A 22,858-nucleotide genomic window follows, 5' to 3' on the forward strand; every position below is an offset into this window, starting at 1 on the left:
AAGCCCCTCTCTCCAGGCAGGGGGTGTGTGGGAACTTGGGGTTGGCCAATGAAAGGAAACACTACAAGCATATGGGGAAACTGGACGCAGTGCAAGGGAGGGACCATCCCACTCAATTAAAAATTGTCCCTGAACAGACATGTCTCTAAAAAAGATGTACAAATGGCCAATAAGCATATGAAAAGATGCTTGGCATCACTAATCATTAGGGAAATGCAAATCAAAATCACAATGAGATACTGCCTAACACCCATTAGGACGGCTATTATTTTAAAAAAAGCCCCCAAAATAACAAGTGTTGGAGAGGATGTTGAGAAATTGGAAGCTTTACACGCTGTTGGTGGGGATATTATGCGGTGCCGTGGAAAAATGTACTGTGGTACTGTGGAAAATAATATGGCAGCTCCTCAAAAAATTATGCATACAATTACCATACAATCCAGCAATTCCACTTTTGGGTACACACCCGAAAAAACTGAAAGCAGGGACTGGAAGAGATACTTAACCCATGTTCATGACCCATGTTCATGGGAGCATTATTCACAATAGCCAAATGGTGCAAGAAACCCAAGTATGCATTGGTAGATGAATGGATAAACAACACGCGGTCTCTACGTTCACTGGAGTATTATTCAGTCTCTAAAAGGAAGGGAATTCTGACACGCACTACAACGTAGATGAACCCAGGCGTGAAATGCCAAGTGAACTATGCCAGTCACAAAAGGGCAAACACTACAGGATCCATGATATGACGTGCCTAGGGTAGTCTAATTCACAGAGAAAGCAGGAGGGTGGCGGCCAGGGGCTGGGAGGTGTTTAAAACAGGGATTTTGTGTTTACTGAGTATAGAGTTTCAGTTTTGCGAGAGGAGAAGAGATCTGGAGATGGATGGAGGGGACGGTTATTCCACGAATGTGAATGTACTATCACGGAACTGTATACTTACCAGTAATTATAATGATAAATTTTACGTGTATTTTAGCATAATTAAAAAATTTGCCCCACCTGAAGTGCCAATAGCATCCCTTTGAGAGATATTGCCAGAATATCTAAAAATGGTCAGATATGCATGCATTTGGTTATAAGAAGTCCACTCATCCCTTGCATATAACACCCAGAGCTCCTTACAACACACGCCCTCCTTAATGCCGGTCACCCAGTTACCCCAATCCCCCTCCCCTCACCCGGCAACCCTCAGTTTGTTTCCTATAGTAAGAGTCTCTTGTGGTTTGTCTCCCTCTCTGTTTTCACTAAATTCCACCCCTAAAATTAATAAATACACTATATGCTACCTAACTGAATTTAAATAAAAAATTAATTAGTCGAAAGAAAGAACTATACAAACTACAGAACTAGAGAAATAATTTAATAAATGGAGAAATTTTTCATAATTATGAATGGGAAGAGTTAACGTTTTAAAGTTATATATTCTCCCTCCCCTTCTGAATTTTTCTCCATCATTCAATACAACTGCAATTAAGCTTTTTGAGTGTGTTTGTGTTTGTTTTGCTACATCTGTAGGAAGCGCTCTAACATTTCTAACATCTATCTGGAAGAATAAATCAAACAGACTTCTGCAAAAAGAAGAAGAATTCCACTCGTCCTCCTCGTGCTTAGGGGCCCTGTCTACGTGGACAAGTGCGTCTGCCCTCCCCATCCATGTTTCCTCTTTATCTCAACTGCCAGGGAAAGGACACTCCAAGGAGCCAAAACATGATGAACTCCTGATGGGATCAGGAGTCCCGTTGTTAAATGGATAGTATTATTTCAGGGCATTCTCATTTGTTTATAGCAATCCACTTATAAATGACCCATGCTAATCAATAAAATCACATTGGGGCAACAACATGGGATTTCTGGCTTCAAATGATACTTCTGGCTTTCAGTGGAAAACTGAATAGGAGGAAGGAGTTCTTACCTTGTAGATACAGGACTTAGCATTCAGAAAGAAGAGCTCGATGGTAGCATTGTCCTTCAGGTAAGAGATGCTTTCTATATAGAACCTGAAAGAGAAAAACTGCTAATGAGCCACAGAGGCAGAAACTGATTGAGCTGAAAATCAGCAATTTTCTGAGCTACAGGATTTGACATGAGGACCAGAACTCCCCATCCTAAATGAAAAAGGAAAAGTCGTGATCAGTTGTTTGCATACGGTTCCTTTTCAAAAGAAAGCAGTTTTTCAAGACCCTTTCTAGCACATGAGGACTGCCATGCCTGACAACCTTGTCCAGAGCCAAGAAGCCGGGCCTCCTCCCAGAGGGGGTTAAACTCAGCCATCGCCTTTCTTTTTCCTAAGCCGCTTTCCAATTTTTTAATAATATTATTTGATTTTCATACATTGCTTTTTTGGTCCTAATCATTGTTGAGTTGGATTTCTTGAGGATAATTTCTCCTGCTCAATTGAAGAAGGGGGCCGTATTTCTCTTTGAAATGGTTACAACGTTATTTTCCCAAAGGTGGCGAGGTGGGATTTGATTTCTGTGAATCCCAAGAGCTATGGCAGTGCTCTTCAGGCTGTGATATTAATGCATATTAAGCCAAACGAGAACTGGATTTTTATCCAGATGGAGCTTATAGATTTCTTTCACGATGAAACATGCTGAAATTATTTATGTTTACATTTAATGCACCTTTTTATGCATCGACTTTGGAGTTTATTAAATCACATAATCAGATTAGGCACTTGTACTTGTCTAGGGACCAGCCGCGCGCAGGGAGGGGTGATGGAAGGCAGAGCCTTGTTGGGGAACAGGCTCTGAGTGGGGACTCTGTGTACCTGCCACCCGGAAACTGGGGCCACGCCGACGTGGTGGCAGCAGACATGATGGGAAAACAAGGGCTATGTTCTTCTAGAACAGTGTTACAATATGATGGAAAGAATCTGGGGAAGAAGTCAAGAGGCCAGTGATCTGGTCCCAGTTCCATATGATTTAGGGCAAATCACTTCATCTCTCTGGGCTTCTGTTTTCCACAGTGTAGAAGAAGACCGCGAACCCGGTCGGTCAGTGGTTCTCCACCTGAGAAGTCTACCGCTTTCAAATATTAGAAACTCATTCAGATGAAAACAACAATCACAACAGCAAAAACAAGAAACCAGTATTTCATGAGGCTAACAAACACACCCCTAGGCAAGGACAAGCCCACAGTCCACCAGTTTGCAACTTCTTATCTGCAGACAAATAATATTTTCGGTCATTTTTCCTGTGTGTGTGTGTGTGTGTGTGTGTGTGTGTGTGTGTGTGCGTGCACGCAGAGGCTGCTGTGATGAGTATCACACAGATTCATTTAAATTTGCGAGTGAATCCACAGTAACTTCAGATACCAGCAGATATTTTCAATCAACAGGCATTAATAAAATTACCACCATGTGAGAGTCTACAGAATGTTTGGGAATTACAGTATGGCCCTCATTCTTGCAAAACTTAGGAATAAGTAGGATCCTTAGTGGCCCCTGCCACCTGGTCTCTCCCTGCAAGGAAAAAAAAAAAAAAAGCAAGCACTGCCCTCCTGCTTTTTGGAGCAGGTGTTTTAGGTTATGGAGGTCCCGTAAAGGGTCTACAGTTGTCCCCCTTATAGCACTGTGGTCCCAAAGGAACCGCAAAGTGGTACAACTTCCTTGTCTCTACTAGTGGAGACTTGAAATGCAGTAGCAGGACGCTTGGGGGGCTTAGTTGGTTGAGAGACTGCCTTGGGCTCAGGTCCTGATCCTGAGTCCCAGGATCGAGTCCCACATACATCAGTCTCCCTGCTGAGCGGGGAGTTGGCTTCTCCCTCTGACCCTCCCCACCTAATGCTCGCTCTCGCGCTCCCATTCTCTCTCCCAATAAATAAATAAATAAATAAAAATCTCAAGAGAAATGCAGTAGCAAGCTCTAAGTCTTAAAGCAAAGTAAGTTAAATTGGATTTAATAATTAATCCACGTTTGTTGTGAAGGATTTTTAACTGGGAGTAGTCAGAATAGCAAAATCGAAGGATGGAAGGAAGGAAGGAAAAGGAGGAGGAAGGGGACGGGAGGGAAGGGAGAGCAGGGAGTGAGGGAGGCTGACTTGCAGGCCCCAGGGAAGAGGGCCTATCCTGGGCTCCTCCTCTGCTTGCTGTGCTGCCCCAGGGTCCTGCACTTTCCCGTTCCCTGGGGCATCTTCTTTCTAGGCTTCGGTGAGGCCAAATCCCATTCATTTTTGTATCTCCACCACTAATACAGCACCTGGCACACACATGGGCTTAGCAAGTGTCTGGGAGGGAAAGACTCTGCTTGTCAGCTTCTGCAGGAGGGGGAGGAGCTCAGCGATCCCCGGATGTCCTGAAATTCCCGGTCAGGGGCTCGTCTTCTTTATCCGGGCCCTGTCCCCCTGCTCTTCCCTCACTGTCAACATGGAAAGTTGCACAAGCGGGCGCTGATCCCCTCGAATTTTAAAGCCAGGACAACAGCAGAAGTTTCTGGAGTTTGACCGTGAGTGACCTCAGTTCTACAATAATCACTCTGAGTCTAAACCTGTTGATTCTGAAATCATGTAATTTTCAATGCAATGCCTTGTGTCTTTTCTGCATTTGTTTCGATTCTTGAGAATTAAGGAGTGAAGACATTTGCTACTCCTGCCATCCATTTTCTCCTCAATAGTAAGAGGAAACATAACACCCCCCCCCACCCTCGCCAGAACTGAAGTTGGAAAGGACAGAGCAGGTTCTGTTCTCTGCGACAGCGTTCATGTCCCCCGAGTTCCACGGGGTCTGGCTGGACACGAGGCAAGAACGCAGAGAAAATAACCTAATCTGAGAAGAGGAAAAATAAACCATCTCCTCTTGACAGAAACTGAGAAGCAGGTTCCCGTTAACCTTTATCACAGAGAAGCAGCCTGGAAAACAGTGTGAGCTCCAGGCCTGTCAGATTATTATTCTGTAACCCTGGATATTTAACTCATCCTGAACTTTCCATCTGCGCTAGGGAACTTGTGAGTCAAAATGCCCAGAGGAAAACAGACCTCAGACATCTCAATCCACACACTGAGGCTTAGGGCAAACTATGGGAGCATCAGGGAGAAGAAACTTCTGGAGAAGTGGGAAACACTGATGGTTCGGTTACAAATTCTGGATTTTTTTTTTTTTAAACCGGTTCTGTCCTTTTTGATTTTCATGAGAGCTCCTCGTTTTTGCCAGTAGGTGGCGATGTTGCATTTCCTTAACCACCAGTGCGAGGGTTGGGTTGGGGGGGGATAGGGCAGCGCTTCCTCATAGACCTGGTTCAGCAAAGAAAATTCCAGGTCTCTGGGTAAAGCCAAGGAACTGAATGCTTTCGTGTAGATTCACAGGGTCTGCACGGATAGCTCCAAGTCTGGCTCTGTATTAACCTTGGGGTTCGGGTGTTATGACATTTGGGGCCTTGGTGGCTCTGAAGGGACTGCCCCTCCCAGGGCTGACCAGTTCCTTTAGAGGCCTGAGCTTGCCTTTCCTATGCAGACCAGCCACTGGAGAGCTCACACACCCTTCCTGCTCCTTTGCAGGGCCCTCACACTCCAGGCCAGGACCCTCCTGCCCTCATCACCCCAGGGCCTGGGCCAGGGCCAGATAACTCTGTACAGCCCCTATGCCCCAAAGCCTGCTGAAATTATTCAAAGAAGCCAAGCCTAAACCTGATTACCCTGCCTCACCCATTCCTTCCTGTAGAAACCACAGAACAAAGGCTCTTCCCCACATTTCCCCCCACTCCCTCTGCCTCCTGACCAACCCTTAGTGCCCCAGGCAGCACGCCACAGCAGGCGGTGAGTAGCAAGCTGTCTTTTGAATGGCCACCACCCCCTGATGGGTTGGGAGTACCTGTTCCCGAGTAATAATAAAACTTACTTTAAAACGTGTTCTTTGGCACATTTAGTGGGACTGAATCGGGCGGCTCCCCCCCACCCCCCCGCCCCCCACTGCCGAGTCAAAGGGCCGACTTTTGTTCTAGGCCCAGGGCAAACCTGGGCAAGTCTGTTCCCTGAATAGCATCAGCAATGTCACACCTCACCTGGCCCAGATCATTCCAGCCCGAGCTCCTGTATCTGACACACCGAAGGTGGAATAAACATGTGCTGTGCTCCTACGTGTTTGGGCCCATAAAATAATCAAGAGGCTCTGCAGCCTTGGGGAGTCTCCTCCCCTTTAACCCACAGATGCCTCGGACAGCAGCAGCTTGAGCGGGTGTCCGGCACTGGATGTCGGTCAGCTGGGCCCCGCTGGACGGCCCGCTCCTCCTCTTCCCTCTCACATCCACCCCCAGCACTGGGGAATCACCGAATCTTTACAGCAAGTGTTAATTAAATGGGCCGCTGATTTCATTTTGTCAGGAACACAAGGGTCACATTCGGAATGCTGATTTTAGTAGCAAAAAGGAGCAATGGGAATGAAAAGGATATTCGGTACTGCTGTGAGTTTCTGGGGCTGAATATCTCTGATCTTTAGAATTTCACCAGCTCGAAAAAAATCCTCACTGGGGCACCCAGTTGAGATCTAGCAAGTTCTGGTTAGCAGGCACCTCATTTTAGGATTCCTGCCTTCGTTGTTACTATGGTGACAGGAAAGAACAACCGTGTCTCAACCAGCCAGGAAAGACACCAACAGTCAGGTCATAAACTTGGCTGTAAAATCCCCACTCCCAGATTAAACCTTCCTGGGATTGCCTCTCACTCTCTCTCTCTCTCTGTCCTAGTGCTCGCTTCCGTTTACTGTTGGTGAACATCAGTTTGAGGAGACAAATCTAATCTCTTTATTTATTTTGCTACAAACAGTGGAGATGATCAGCGTTGCAGGGACACTTGGCTGAAGACGATACAACCGAAGCAACAGCCCAGACATGGAGGGGATCATCCTGAGCACAAACGTGGTCCTACAGAAATACACAGAGATTTCCTTGGGCGTGCAGGGAAATTGTTCTTATAATTTTTCTTGACCTGTTTCTTGAGCTTGCCTGGTGAATACGATCAGAGGGTCACTGTTCTCAGATCTGGGGAGTTTGTCTCCTAGTCGCAGACAGTGGTCAGCAGAGGGATGTGACCTTGCTCACACACTGCTCACCGGGCTGATCACGGAGCTGCAGGAAGGGAGGCCAGCAGGTGCGGCAGTCAGATCATTCCAGACTTGCTAAGGAGAACTGCAGTGTAATGATGGGAGGCCAGGAACATTTTGAGGAGGGGAGCAAACGAGAATTCTGGAAAGCTACTCAGTGAAAAACCTAGAGAGGGCCAGAAGGAGCCATAACCAGGAAAGTGGTTCAGGGATAGTCAAAGGTGGGCATAGGACCCATTTAAGACACAAAAGACAGGAATTAGTGAATGAAGGAAGGCAAGAAGGCAGGGGAGAGAGAGCAGGGGAGTCAAGGTTGACTCCCAAGTTACAGGCTGGGTGTGTGGCTGTGCCAATCACAGAGATAAGGAGGTGCCACAGGAAGAGGAGGAAGTTTGGGGGCAGAGAGATGAAGACGCTATGGAGTCAGGCAGAGGAGGGCAGAGAAGCGCGCATGGAATTTGGGGCCTAGAGACCGCCAGTGACCATGGCGGTGATGGGGTGATGGGAGGACAGCCACGAGCTGAGGAGCCAGCGGGATGAGGAGAAAGGAGACGAGGGCAGACCTTTGGTGTGGACATGGGTGGGGGCATAGCGGTAGCTGAAGGAGGGTGCAAGTCCGGGAGGGCATTCACTTTTGTCAGGGTAGAAGAGTCATGGTCATGAGGGGAAGAATCCGTGGAGAAGGAGCAGCAGAAAACAGAGAAAGACGGGAGACTGGAGGCAGGGAGCTCTCGGAGGTGCTGGACCCACTGGAGTGCGCGTGGACCTGGCTGGCCTCAGACACTGGGCTAGGGTCGGTCTCCCTCCGAGGGGTGTGCGTGTGTGAGCGTGTGGGCACGCGTGCAGCGTGTGACTAAGGAGGCCACAGGATGGGTGGATACGGTGATGTAAGGGAGCAGGAAGCCGCAGCTCCCTTGGACCAGCTTTCCTTTTCTCGACAAAATCATAAGCAGTATCACCTTGGAGCAAGGAGTGAGCTTCTGGTTTGGAGTCTGTGGCAGGAGCAAAAACTACCGTGGGCAAGGCAGGGGACCCCGAGCAGGTGCAACGGACAGAAGTGGCTAGAAACACCAATGAACTGTGTGGGCCTTCATCCCCGGCCCGGCCATAGTCCACAGCTCAGGGACAGAAATAAAAATATATGTGACTGGACTGATCCCACCCCACACGTGTGTGTGCGCATGTGCGTGTGCATGCACGAGAGCCATGGACACATGGGGCCAGCAGCCAAGGGAGGGGCAGTCCTGGGGAAGGGGTGATTGCAGTGGTACGTAATAGGCTTTAGACTGAATCGGCAGCGATAAGGACAGGCAGGGCTGAGAGGGCCCCAGAATTCAGGGAAATGGATGCACAAGCGCACAAAGGTAAGGGTTCGTGTGCTTTGCCCCCTGCTCTACCCTTAGCTCCTAAACCAATGCCCACAACATAGTCAGTGCCTGGCCAATGGGACCATGGAGTCTTCTTTATAGGAGAGGAAAGAGCAAAGTGCAGGGCAGAATGCCTCCCCACTGGTGTGCACCCTGGTCAGCTAAGGGCAAGAGATTCTCAAGAGGGGCTAATAGCACACACCTCGGCTCCTGAAAGCTGCAACTTTACCATCTGCGAGGCCCCTTCCTCCACAGCTATGGAGGTTCCAACCTGCCACCAAGCTTTGCGATTGGGGGCTGGCCCCCTGCTAATGGGGTGCACTCCACCAAGGCCACTGGGAGTTCAGTAGGGCTAGATCTGGAATGTCAGGCCTGGGAGGGCTGCTCTCCGCACCCTCTCACCCAGTGGGGGTGCAGCCGTGCCTGACACCATCCCTGCAGAGGGACCCCTGTTCTGCAGCCGCAGCCAAGTATGCAATGCAAGAGGGACACAAAGATCCTGACTTGGCCTGTGGCCCCGCCAGAGTCTCTGAGAAGCAATCATGGGGTCGCTTTTCACTTGCAGAGAGAGAGGCAGTGTGGTGTAAGGGGGAGGTCTGAAGTTTGGAGTCAGATCTAACTGAACAGAGCTGGTAACTTACCAGCGGTATTGGGAGGAGAATCAGCATGTTGGGCCCTCATCTCCCTCCCTTCTTTATTTTTTTTTCTTTTAGATTTTATTTATTTATTTGACAGAGAAAAAGAGAGAGAGAAAAAACATGCAGGGGCAGAGGGAGAGGGAAAGGCAGGGTCCAGACTGAGCAGGGAGCCCGATACAGGACTCAATCCCAGGACCCTGGGATCATGACCTTAACCGGAGTCAGATGATTAACTGGCAGAGTAACCCACACGTCCCTCATCTCCTCTCTTTACCTAGGAGTAATAACATGTGATTCGAGGGCTGTGAAGATTTACAATCATCCTGAATAATGGACGGGTGTTTAATAATGGATAGTTCCCTTCCCTCAGACCTTTTTCCTTTTTAGGTAATTATTAAGACTCTGAAGGCTCTGTGATCACTCCCGGTGATCCGTGATCTGACTCAGGAGAAGGAAGGGGGAAGGTCCTCTTTAGGCTAAATCATGGGTCAGTGAGAACAGGTTCTCAGTCCTCTGTCCCGCCATGCTGAGAACACCGCGCAGCAGGACACTGGCCTCAGGCCCTTCGAGGACCTGCTCAGAGGAGAAAGCAGAATTCCCTCAATTCAAATTCACCTTATTTAATATATTGGGGTCTTGTTTTTCATCATCGGTTGAATGGAGGGGATAATTCTGCCCCCACTCTCACAGATGTTTCGAATATGCATTACAGCAAGAGAATATACAACTGCCAAATAGTAAGCCATGCTGGGATGGCAGCCCAAATTTAGCTCCCCAGAGGCACGGGGTTAATATTTCCACTGGATGAATTCCCAACTCTTAGCTTGAGGCAGTCAGCCTTTTCCACGGTCTTTTATTGGGTGCTTTTATTTTCCGTTTCCACGAAGGCTAACTGTATAACGGTGCATGTGTTACAGAGATGGAATCTCTAGATGTTTAAACAAAAGGAGAGAGGCTAGGAGCGGCTAGAGAAACTGCTTGTAGGCAGGCACGTGGGCTGCTGGCTGTGCCGGGGCTGCTCCGGCCACCACGCTCTCGTTGAGAAAAGAGAAAGGTCAGCGTGCACATGGGGGAATGGCCCAGACTGACGGGGGCTCCTCGGGCTCCTCTATGGACATTGGGATCGTCCAAGGTCTGAGTCCTTTATAAAGATAATTCGTCCAGCCATTCCTTTGGAGAAAATAGCCTGCGGGCATCCCTGGAAAGGTACCCAGGTATAAGTTGGGAATTTTGCCCAGGCACCAAGGTAAAAAACTCATAATTTGCCTACATGCCAGCATCAGCCTCCTCTCTTGGAGAAAACAGACACTTGGTGTTTTGCTTCTGTGTTGCACAGTTGGCTGCAAAGTGGGGACTCGGGAGAGTGGGGTCTGGGAGCCAGGCTCCTCTGTGATGGGTGCCAAGGGGACACCACCCTAGGAGTTGGCGGCAACAGTTCAAGTGACAGATGATGGGGAGACAGGCAGAGAGGGCAGAAGGTGAAGTAGCCGCAGAGAATTCATGCACCTAAGAATCTGAGGAAGAGGAAAGACTTCAAGGTTGAAGCCTACGGGACTGAATGGATAAGGACGTCACAGATTTGAGGGACCACGGAAGGCCGGGGGAGGTCAAGATCCTGAGACTGGCTTTGGAGCTGCAGAGGTAGAGGCACTCAGGTGGGCCAAGACGAGACATAGAAACCCGAGGCTCTGCAGAAAGAGCGGCTTTTGTGATGAGCTACAGAAGGAACTCCGCCTGGTGGTAATATTCTGCTGGGGTCTGTCCCCAAATGTGGCCCGGGAGAGTTTTTCCCTGGGCGTGTCCTCCCAAGTGCTGGCTGCAGCCACCTAGGAAAATGAGTGGCGGATGGCAGAAGCATTCATTCCTGGTTCTCCATGTCATGAGCATGGGATCTACTTCTGCAGCTCTCCTCTGTGTATCTGGCGTCAGAGAGAAGTCAGGAGTGACTTGGAATGGCCGGCAAATCCTCAGTGACAATCTCAGGGCGCCCCAAGCTTTCTTCCAAGGCTCGGTTCCCGAAACCCACCAGTAACTCAGCTCATAACAGGCCCTTGCAAAAAGCAGCTAATATACAACCAGCCCAGAATTTTCTCTTCTTGATTAATGTTGGTGAAAAGCAGCAGGAAGGAGCGGAGCTCCTGATGTAGGCAAGTGGACTCAGCCCCCTTTGATTACAGGTTAATGAAACGCTTAAGTTTAACTGAGCCTTGCTGGATGCTGCCACACCTCCCTGGTGGAATTGTGAACTCTCCTTTACACAGTTACTTTCCCATTTATCTGAGAAAATTGAGCCACCATTACAGAGACTGTGACATCAAGATCATGCCCATCAGTAATGGAAATGGCTAAGATTAGCTCTGATAGGTTTGCCGCTCTGAAACAAATAAAAAGGGCATTAAACGCAAAGTTCAGATCTGCTCCACCAGCAGGGATGAAGATACAGACTCCAGCCTGGGAAATGGACCCTTTAATTCTTCGATAGACTCTCTGATGCTTTCCATGGTATCAGGATGGCTACGATTAAAATTGCATTCCTGACCATGTTCTCTCAGAAAAACTGAACTATGAATTCTTTGTCCTGCTCTTCAGCTTGTTAACAAATATTTTGTAAAGATTTTATTTATTTATTTGTGAGAGAGAGGGCATGAGTAGGGTTGGGGGACAGGAGGAGAGGAAGAAGCAGGCTTCCTGCTGAGCAGGGAGCCCAATGCAGAACTCAATGCCAGGACCCCGGCATCATGACTGAGACGAAGGCAGACACGTAATTGACTGAGCCACCCAGGTGCCCCACTGAACTTGTTAACATATTTTAAAAGGACAGGGTGTGTGTATTGGGTATGAGCGTTGGTGTCCACTGGAAGACGGAGGCATTCGAGCCTAAATGCCCCTGCAGTTGTGCACAGTGATGGTTCTGCACAGACACAGACTGGTGGCTCCAAGAACCAAGGGCTCCAGGAGCTGTTGGATCGGGACGCACAGATCCTGGCTTTTCCCGTGAACCCAAAACATGATCCCCCTCTCTGCCTTGCCAAAACTTTCTGCAAATGAAAGTGTAAGTCTGGCTGACTTCATGTTTGCAAATGTTAACCGTGAGAAGCAAATTGTATTCTCTGCAGTCACAAAATAAAACTCCTTATAATAGATTAGTGACCAGAAAATGCACATCGTTTCTGGTATTTTATTACGCCATCTCTTCCCTTACTGGGCAATGCCATGATCTATGGTTTGTTGCTGTATTGCAACTATTCCTATTTGGGGTAAGATAAAATAGGCAAATTTCAGGAGGCCAAGTGCCACCTGTGATAAAAGGAAAGAAGACACAGGGTTGCCTGGGTGGCTCAGTCGGTTGAGCACTTGCCTTAAGCTCAGGTCATGATCCTGTGATTCTGGGATCGAGGCCTGTGTCGGGCTCCCTGCTCAGTGGGGAGTCTGCTTTTCCCTCTCTCTCTGCCCCTCCCCTCATGTGTGCTCTTGCTCTCTTTCTTTCAAATAAATAAAATCTTAAAAAAACAAAAAAGGAAAGAAGACACAGACACTTGTGATGTAGCTCCAAATGACCACCAGCCCTGATAATAACAACCTCAGGGTTTGTGTTACTATAAGAGACCGAGTTTAGTTTGAGAAATATGCCCCCCAAAAAAGCAAAAAAAAGGGGGGCTCTTAATTCCACCCAAGCTTCCTGTGCAAGAGCACAAACACGTATGTCTGTGCAATTACACTGACACACCTTGGACACTCACACCCTAGGCTTTCGTCTACTAGGAATGCAGCTCCACCATGACCTCGGTCACTGGCAGTGGATGGCAACGAACTTGATTTCCCTCTCCTTTAATCATGCTGCCCTCCCAGATGTTTCTTGACAAAGAAAAGAAGCAGCAGCAGCAGGATGGACACGAGGTATACATACCTGACACAGAAGTATAAAACCACCGGTCCGGACTTTTTGGGGAAGTCATGTTCCAATACTCTTCGATCTAGCTGAAGCCAGTTTAAGTGTCCCCTGAGGAGAAGAGAGACAGATGGGTTAGGACTCCGGAGTTTGCATCTGTGATGAAGGCTTGTGTGCGGCAGAACATGCTGGATCACAGTTCAATGTGGCCCTCCACCTCACTCCTAAGTTCTCAGTATTTGAAGAACCTCAAGGCATTATCAGGGCGGGGGTTGGGGTGGGGGGAAGGACACTGAATCAGTAGCAGATACCGTGTGACATGAAGGAGGCGAACGACAATCAGGAAGTGTGGGGTTCACGACCTGCTATCCATTTCCTAGATTGTGCTCAACTTAAAATGGGATCATTCTCTCTCGTCCTGAATTCCCTTATCACCACCTTCCTGGATGCCTTTTTACCCGAAGGACTCAAAACCCACTTTAGAAATGTTAGCAATCTTCACAACATCTTGCTGGAAGCAGACGGGTGAAAAATGAATCACAGACAGTTTCTTAAAAATTTAAACTTACATGCGTCATGGACCCAGACATTCTACGCCTAGATATTTACCTGAGAGGAATGAAAGCTATGTCTGTGCCAAGACTTTTTTACACACAGATGTGCAGAGACACTTTACTTTAACAGCTCAAAACTTGGAAAAAGCCAAGTGTTTATCAACAGGGGAATGAGCACGATGTAGTTATAGAGCAGAATACTATGACCCAATAAAGCCAGTAAGCTATTGACACGTACACCCACGTGCATGAATCTCAGAGTAATTACTGAGTGAAAGATGCCAGACAAAGAGTAAAGACTGTAGGATTTCATCTATAGAAACTGCAAAAGGTGGGGCACCTGGGTGGCTCAGTGGGTTAAGCCTCTGCCTTCGGCTCAGGTCATGATCTCAGGGTCCTGGGATCGAGCCCCACATGGGGCTCTCTGCTCAGCAGGAAGCCTGCTTCTCCCTGTCTCTCTCTGCCTGCCTCTATGCCTACTTGTGATCTCTCTCTCTCTGTCAAATAAATAAATAAAATCTTAAAAAAAAAAAATAAACTGCAGAAGGTGCAAACTCATCTATACTGACAAGGCTCATTGGTGGTTGCCCTGGGGGGAGTGGGTGTGAGGGAGGGCTTTCATCGGTGCAAGAGGAAACTTCCGGGAGTGTTGGATATGTTCATTATCTTGATGGTAGTGATGGTTTCATGGGTGTAGACACATGTCAAAACTCATCAAATTGTACTCTTTAACGAGTGTTTATTGTATGTTAATTATACCTCATCAAAGCTATTTTAAACAGTGAACCACAGAAACCTTTGATACAATGGAGTGGCTTGTGTGTTTCTTCCTTCCCTCTCTTCTTTCCTTTTGTAAATATTAATTAATCACTTTCTCGGAGAAAGGGTCTGGAGATACAGCAGTGTACAAAACAGACACCATCCTGATTCCCCTTGAGTTTATGGTCTTGTAGGGAGACAGACACTCAGCCACTATTCCTGCAATTAATGGCAGGATTACTAATCAGAATGGTATTAGGACCTCACACCTATGGTACAAGGACCATGAGAAATGAGAACACGTAAGGACCTGAGCTGGGGTCTGAGAAGTACTGCCTGGTGTTTGAGATTTGAAGAATAGTAAGAGTTAACTTAGCAAAGAGAAGGGGGACTATGTTCCAAGCAGTGTAGCCAGCATGTGCAAAGGCCCTGAGGTAGGGAGAAGTCTGGCATGTTGGTGTTGTGTTAGTAGAAAGGGATGAGGTTGTAGAGGGCAGGGACCAGCTGCTAGGGCCTGGGAGGCCACGAATGAGGAGAGTGGTCTTTGCAGAGTGAGGGAGAGCCATGGGATAGATATGAGGAGAGAAGTCTATCTTTTCTTCTCTTCTGACCCAGTTTCGGTCCAGGAGCCTGGAGAACGAAGTCCTATAATCACCTTTACTCATGTTGGAAGGAAGCTCATGTTGAACAGACACAACTGATCCATGAAGCCTCCTCAGGTGCCTGATGTTGGGTAACATGTTCATAACATATATGCAACGTGTGAAAAGCTGGCACTAGCTCTGTGGACAATGGGAGACAAAAGTTGTCTGACTCGCTGCATTAGAATGTCTGCTCCTCCAAGCACATGCCTGCCTCCAACAAATGCAAGACAGAAAACATGCTAGAGGTTTCCATCTCTACTTGGGGGCTCATTCAAGCTGCACCTTTTACACAAAATCTCTTTCAGTGAAGCCCACAGCTGTGGCTCTAGAGATGGCATTTGAATCTGCTTCTGAAGCACGTCCACCTGAGGAACTTCTCTTTTTCCTCCTCCTAAGGATCTCCATCTAGAGAAACATTTTTTTTTTCTATTAACTTTACCTTTCCTGTTTGGTTATTCTTCTCTGAATATAGTAAGGATAAAAAATAATGGGGAAAAAAGGGTTTCTAAATAAAATGACTAGTTCACTCTTTTCCAGAAAGGTGGGATAAATTCCCGTCCAACTAGAAGATGGGATCTGGAAGCAGAAGACCTCGGTGCCAACTTGGTCTCTGTTGTACTGGAAATGCTGAGACTGCCCCACAGGGTCATACTGCTTCAGACCTCTGTGCCTGAGCTCATCTCTCTGCCTAGAATGCCCTTCCCTTCCTTCTTCACTGAGTGTAGCCTGATCCATCCTTCAAGACCTGGCTCTCCTGTGTTTCTTCTAGAAAGCACTCCTTGACCTACCTTTCCACACCACAAACCGACCTGGGCTGGGTTCCTCTCTGGACTCTCACGGCACCCACCCCAGGCACACCTGCTTCCATACTACCTCCCCACCATTTGTGGAAGCTCCTCTGAGTATGCTTTCTGTCTCCCCAGTAGACCCTTTACATCTGAAAAACAGAGACCTGATACATAAGGTAAAATGTGTATGTTTGATCAAGTGGAAGGTATTAACACAAATGGTAGCCCTAAATAATGGATAATAAGTTACAGTCACACTCTTCCTACCTCTGAAAATGTCCAAAATCTCCCAGAGCCTTTTCTTTGGGCTCAGAAAATCTTGAGAAAACTCTGAACAGCAATTCATCCAATGACTAAGCAGATTTAAATTTTAATCTAAATTTTAATCTCTTGCCTGACAATAATTTGTGATAAAGGGTCTGTCAGGAAGAACCTTTTTATGATTATCACAAGAGAAATCCACAGTGCAGTCCAATGGCCCAACATTACTGACCACACCAATTGCTTGGGATTCAACCTGGCCTTGGCAGGGGCTGGGAGCAGGGGGGTGAGGGTGGGCCATGATTCACTTGGTGAAGAACCTCTAGGTGGGGACATTACGTATGAAAGGACACAGACATAAGTGTCCCTTGGATGCCACTCTGTTCAGGGTGCTCTGCCCTACTTCATCCATGTGAGCAGAAGACAACAAGAGGAATAGATTACTTCTCTACAGATTTTCATTCCCGTTAAAATTTTTTTAAAGATAGGCACCTGGGTGGTACAATAATTTAACTGTCTACTCTTGGTTTCAGCTTAGGTCGTAATCTCAGGGTCATGAGATTGAGCCCTATGCTGGGCTCTGTGCTCAGCATGGAGTCTGCTTGAGTTTCTCCCTCTCCCTCCACCCCCCAGCAAATCAATCAATCAATCTTTAAAATGAATAAATAGAAATAAATAAATAAAAATAAAAACATTTTTTAAAGAATGACAGTTTTATAATATATTTATTTAATTGGAAATTCCTTTATTGGTGCCATATTATGAGTTTAGCATTTACCAAGCACTGAAATAGTCAGACACTAAGAACACGATCAGGAAGCCAGAGGCCAGAATCACCCCACACTGAACAGCTAGCCTCCGAGGAAGAATGAATTTCCTTTCTCCACTTCCTCTGCTTGACTCCTGAACCCCCAGCTGAGGGATGCGGGCGAGTGCACACCCACACACAGGGTTCTGACAGCCACTGACGGGTGGACCCCAGAGTCCTGAGGCTCTCGGGCAGAAGGAAGCGGCCCCCTCCATTTTGCGTGCCTGCAAAAATCTCTTCACTGCACGCTGCGGTGAAGACCAAAGGGACAAGTGACTCATCCAAGGTCTTTTATGATAACTGCCTGATATTTGGGCAAAAGCTAAGAGATGGATTGAAATGTCAACTGGAAAGTCCAGTACCCTGGAAACTCCAGTACTCTCGGCTTGTTAAAATATTGTCCATTCCTTGTCTGTGGCTCCAAGTCACATTTGTGACAGCTAATGGCACCAAGAGTTCCTCACCGCTTCCTTCCCTGCGTCACACCCCACAGTCCCTGCACCAAGACCCTTCCTCAAATACTTTTTTTCCCTTTAAGTTAGGGTGGGATGGGGAATGAACAGATCAAAGGAGCATTTTCTCTATTCAGTGTAACTAAGAGATGTCTGATAGCTCGGTTTTCATTATTCTCATTGATTTTTCATTTGAGATTTCACCTCAGTGCGTTTACCAATAACAAAGCAAAAAAATTAAAAAATGCCCCAGCCAACACTCAGAGTATTTGTGTTACTGCTTCACTGATAACTATCTTTAAAGCTGAACGAGATAACACTCATTTGCTTTATGGTGGTGATAGGTCAAACTGTTGGGCCAGTAATAAATATGCAACTGCTTCCGGGCAGCAGAAATTGGATGCATTTATTTAACAGATTGCTTTTAGCTTCTACATATAATACAAATAGATTTTTGGTTCCAGCGTTGGCACCTTCAATAGAGATGGCCCTAAGGAGAGCTTTGTTTATGGGGAGCTACCAGAGGGTAGAGGTATCTGATAAGCTGGTCGCTGCTTGGACCCCGGAGGGAGAGCAATATGCTGTGCTTTGTGCCTTTTAGGGGTTTTTACTGCAGGTAGGTTATTACCTATGGAATGAGTTTCCAAAGAAAGCCAAAGCAAGAGCATGAAATGCATATGGATGTCACTGGACTAGGGGGCGTGGGGGTGAGCAGAGTGCTCCTCAAAGGGAAGAATGTTCAGCTCGTTCATGTCCTTAGCTGGAAATACGTGGGCTCATCAAGGATAGCTCAGGGGTCGTGATTTAGCTAGAAACTCTCAAACAGTGGCCTTCAAGCATGTGAGTGAGTGTGTGCATGAGAGAGACAGAAGGAGACAGACAGACAAAGATGAGTATCAAGGAAAACAGACGGCTGTTCGGTCCCACTGACTTTATGGCTTTAATTTTTTATTTGTGGAGGAACTGTGCTCCACTATGTTCTCTTAAGAGGCTGTTTAGGCTGTTCTGAATTTTCATTTGCAGCACCTCCTACACTGTATCTGATTATTTACCTTCTAAACTAAAAATGCAAGCCCTGCAGGGGTCAAAGCTAGTCATCTCTCCATTTCCAGGGCTTAACAGAGGATGCTAAGTAAACCACGGCGCCAGAACAAATCCATCAGCTTCAAATACACTCCATCAATCAGTACTGCTGGTGTGATGGCAGCCATCCACGTAGAGACACAGCTCCTGCCCTGAGCAGTCTCCACATTCAGGGAGAATTCACTGCTTACTGACCCCAGGATCTGAGCACCACTGTCCTGCCGGCACTGGGAATGTCAATGTCAGAAGACACGGATTCCTCAGGCCTCCTCAGATCACCCCATTCTTTTTTATTTATCTCAGCTGCACACAGGAAGACCTCTAGAGTCCTTCTCCGGTCCCTAAATGGAAGGCACTGTGGTTTGCCATATGTCTGGATGTCTACGCAGCTGTCTCCGAGGTAGCACTGGGAGCCGAATGCCACATTCTCACGAGCAACAGTTACAACCCAGGCGTGGAGGTCTTGGCATTGATTTTTCTCCCCCGTCTCCTGGTACACAGCATTTCCTGAATGGAAATCCCAAACTATTTCTAAAACCACTTTCTCAGCACTGTATCTTTCTGCTGTTTCTTCTGCAAGGGGAAAACTGCTTTTCTATGTTATTTTCAGATTGTAGATAAGTTTGAGGCTGGGAATGTTCACCACCTAAACCCTTCTCAGATGCCTCCACCAATGCTGGTCATGCTTCTCCTCGAGGGGAGCAAGGACCCAGAAGGTTCTCCCCACTGTCCCAGCACAGGACCGCTGAGGCACTCCCAGGACAACAAGACATTTGGGACCCAAGTTATTTGGATGAATCAGACTGCAAAGAGTACCAATCAATGATGTGATCAATGGAAACATGGCATGTTGTTAAAAAAAAAAAAACACCTTAATTGGCTCCTATCCCAGGATTCTGGTTTCACGTATCTGTGAACCCTCTAAAACTTGAGCATAAATTATTATGTGTGTAAATTTTGGTGGAGGTGATGGAATGTAACTTGTTAACAAATTTCAAAGGGTTCTGTGATTAAATAAGAGGTTAAGAACTAGTCATTTTCTTAATTGGTATGTGAAAATACATTCTAGCTGTACCTGGCTTTTAAAATATGTAATGATGGCTGAACACATTTCTTCCTCCCTCAGCTTTCTGAATACTTCTTTGAGGTTTTCATTACATAAAAAGACTCATTTACAGCATCTGACACACAATTCTTCACATTTTTCATAGAGATTCAAATTTAAATATACAATGAAAATCATTACTTCAACTTGGGGTGTGTTTAACTATTTCTGTTAAATAGACTAAAAGTTATTTTAAAATTTTATTATTATTACTATCTTTAAAGATTATTTCTTTTAGAGAGAGAGAGAGAGCATGAGAGGGAGGGGGAAAAGGAGAGGGAGAGGGAATCTTAAGCTGACTCCACACGGAGCACAGAGCCTGATGTGGAGCTCGAGCCCACGACCATGAGATCATGACCTGAGCCGAAACCAAGAGAAAAGATGCTCAATCGACTGTGCCACCCAGGTGCCCCTATTTTTATTACTATTATTTTAAAGATTTATTTATTTATTTGAGAGAGAGAGAGAGAGAAAGAGAGCGCCCATGTGCGTGAGTGCAGGGAGGATGGGAGGAGGGAGAGGGAGAGAAATTCATAAGAAGATTCCAAGCTGAGTGCAGAGCCTGACACACAGCTTGATCTTGGGACTCTGGGATCACAACCAGAGCCAAAACCAAGAATCGGATGCTTAACTGTCTATGCCACCCACGTGCCCCTCCCATTACTTTTTTCAGTAGGCTCTACACCCAATGTGGGGTTTGAATTCTCGAACCTGAGGTCAAGAGTCACAGTCTCTACCTACTGAGCCCAGTCAGGCACCCCTAGGATAAAAGTTATTTAGAGCTTTTGATGATGGGATCTTCTGTCGACAGTTAAAAACTTAAAACTTAACTATACACACCAGGCTGTGAAGGGTGTTTGCATATGTCTAAATTCATCGAATTGCACACATGAAATATGCATGGTTCTTCGTGTATCAATTACACCTCAATAAAGAATTTTCCTTTAAAAAGAAACCCAAACAGGGGTGTCAGGGTGGCTCAGTTGGTTAAGTGTCTGCTTTTGGCTCAGGTCAAGATCCCAGGGTGCTAGGATCAAATCCCACATTGGGATCCCTGCTCAGCAGAGATCCTGCTTCTCCCTCTCCCTCTGCTGCTCCCCCTGCTTGTGTTCTCTCTCTCTCTGTCAAATAAATAAATAAAAGAAAAGAAAAAAGAAAAAAGAAAAAACCCAAACAGAGAAAACAAAATGATGAAGGCGAATAGATCAGATAACTACAAACAGGGCTTTACTGATTTAATTTATGCAACCAGAACCATGGGCTCTGAAAACAAAACAAAACAAAACTTGGGTGTTAAAACCAAATAGTCCATGGAAATATCTCAAAAATAAAATGTACAAATAACTTTCCTTAAATGATGGGAGCCAATGACTGAAAATTTCAGTTATAGCGTATGGCGCATGGAAACACTGAATCTGAGCTGGTCCTCAAACATCAGGTTTCCTGATTCTCCCTGGAACGGAGACATTTTCTAACTATGCAAGTCTCCGGCATGTGTCACGACATAACTGGTGATGTCTGGCCCCACATATTCAAAGTCTGAGTGAACTCAGCTTCTCTTCTTGGATCTCAGGGAGGAGGCAGAAAAAATTTACTCCAACTTTCCCTTCTCTCTCTAGAACAGGGGTTTTCAAACTCGGCTACATGTTACAATCTGTCGGGGGCCTTTGAAAGATCTTGATGTTCAGGCCACCGCCAGACCAAATAAATCAGAATTCGGGGGGTACGTCCCAGGCACTGGTATTTTATAAAATATCTTAGTGACACCAGTGTGCGGTCAAGGCTGAGAACCGCAACTCTAGCAAAGCGTAATTATTTTAAGATCAAATTTATACCGGGCTCCCACTTTGCTTCAGAATGTTTTAAAGGCTGCCAAAATGTCATTGTTTGCAAGGACCGCCAGCATTCAGACCATCTACAGATGACCACTGATGTCTCTTTGTATTAGTTACTAAAAATAAGAGGGGGTTAAATTCAACTGGATCTTGGAACAGAAAAAAAAGAGGCATTCGTGGAAAAACTGGTATAACGTAAACGAAGTCTATAGTTTCATACCAATAATATCAGAGTTGACTAGTTCCATGTTAATCTCTCAGTTTTGAAAAATGTCACATACTTCATAAACTTTAACAATCAGGGAAGCTGGGTGGAGGGTGTATGGAAACTCTATGCTCTTTTTGTCAACTCTTGGGAGTTTAATTATTTCAAAATAAAAAGTTAAAAAGTGAAGTTAAAAGGCAAAGCTAGTACTAATGCCGCAAAACCGTGGGTTAGTCAATGATATTAAATATCCTGGGGCTCAAAGTCATGTCCGGTGGATTTAGGCACTTTATTAAAGAATATAACCTGATGGTGTGAGAGAAACTTAGAGAAACTTCCAACTTCCTTTCTTCCATTTGTTTTTATAGACCTTATCTCCAGCCCCATCCAGATCCTACAAAATGTCATCAACAGCAGTTAATAGGAAAGGCCATGCTGGCCATCAATGGCCTTGAAGTCTTCTGGTCTATCATAAGGAATCATAATACTGCTGGTGGGATCTTACACTTGCCTGGTATTTTACAGCTCACGACCCCTGTCCAAATGTTAGTCTTGTTTGATCTGCATTAGGAAATATGCAAATGCACAAGGTACATACCATGGGCTATAATGAAGGATGAAACTTCAATTTCATTTTAGGAGGCACGGTGTTGCACCTGCATAATCACACACACACACACACACACACACTCCACGTCGTAGCACACATGCACAATTCGGACACAGGGTTATTTAAAGATTCCATGCTGGGGACGCCTGGGTGGCTCAGTCAGTTAAGTGTCTGCCTTTGGCTTGGGTCATGATCCAGGAGTCCTGGGATCAAGTCCTGCCTTGGGCTCCCTGCTTCTCCCTGTCGTTCTGAATCTTCCCTCTGCTCATGCTTGTCTCTCTCTCTCAAATAAACAAACAAAATCTTAAAAAAATAAAATTAAAGATTCTACATGAGTCCAGCAGTGCCTAGGAGTGGGGGCCAGAGGCACCTGTCACAAGGCCAAGTGCTCACTGACACACGACCACCAACCTAGGCCGGGACTCAGCTGCAGGCACAAGTTCATGGTGGCAGCTGTCCTCTCTCCCTCCTACCAGGAAAAGGAGGGAAGTTCAGATGACCCACAAGGCCATCAGCCAACATCTGTTGGCTCCAGGTGTTGTCAGGCCACAACAGATTGTGCCCTGAGTCATGGCCACCCCTTTGTTTCTGTCTCCTTGGCCTAGTCCCTTGGGGGCCCTGGTTTTCCCTGGGGTCCCTGACACTAGCCAGGTCACCATGAGTCAGGCCTATCTGGCAGCTGCAGGCCTTGCCCACTGAGCTCCCGCCAGCTGCCTGCCACTCTGACACTTGCTGGATGGATCCTCCTGCCCAGACTGGGGTGAAGGGGACGGTGGTGGCCATGCTCTCCCTGGATTCTGCCAGAGGATGGCTCACATCCT

At 46.6% G+C, this 22,858-nt stretch overlaps 1 protein-coding gene across 8 annotated transcripts in view; it reads right to left on the reverse strand.

Moving 5' to 3' along the window:
* FRMD4A (FERM domain containing 4A) overlaps window positions 1-22,858 on the reverse strand; it is a 607,066-nt gene that overhangs the window by 123,816 nt on the left and 460,392 nt on the right. For all 8 annotated transcript variants that reach the window (XM_046013725.1, XM_046013732.1, XM_046013730.1 and 5 more), the window contains 2 exons: window positions 12,952-13,044; window positions 1,919-2,003 (listed from right to left, as the gene is read on the reverse strand). In XM_046013725.1, coding sequence (XP_045869681.1) covers window positions 1,919-2,003; window positions 12,952-13,044 — 178 coding nt within the window. The remainder of the gene's footprint in view (window positions 1-1,918; window positions 2,004-12,951; window positions 13,045-22,858) is intronic.

Source organism: Meles meles, chromosome 7 (genome assembly GCF_922984935.1).
Source record: "Meles meles chromosome 7, mMelMel3.1 paternal haplotype, whole genome shotgun sequence".
In the NCBI taxonomy this organism is placed as follows: Eukaryota; Metazoa; Chordata; class Mammalia; order Carnivora; family Mustelidae; genus Meles; species Meles meles.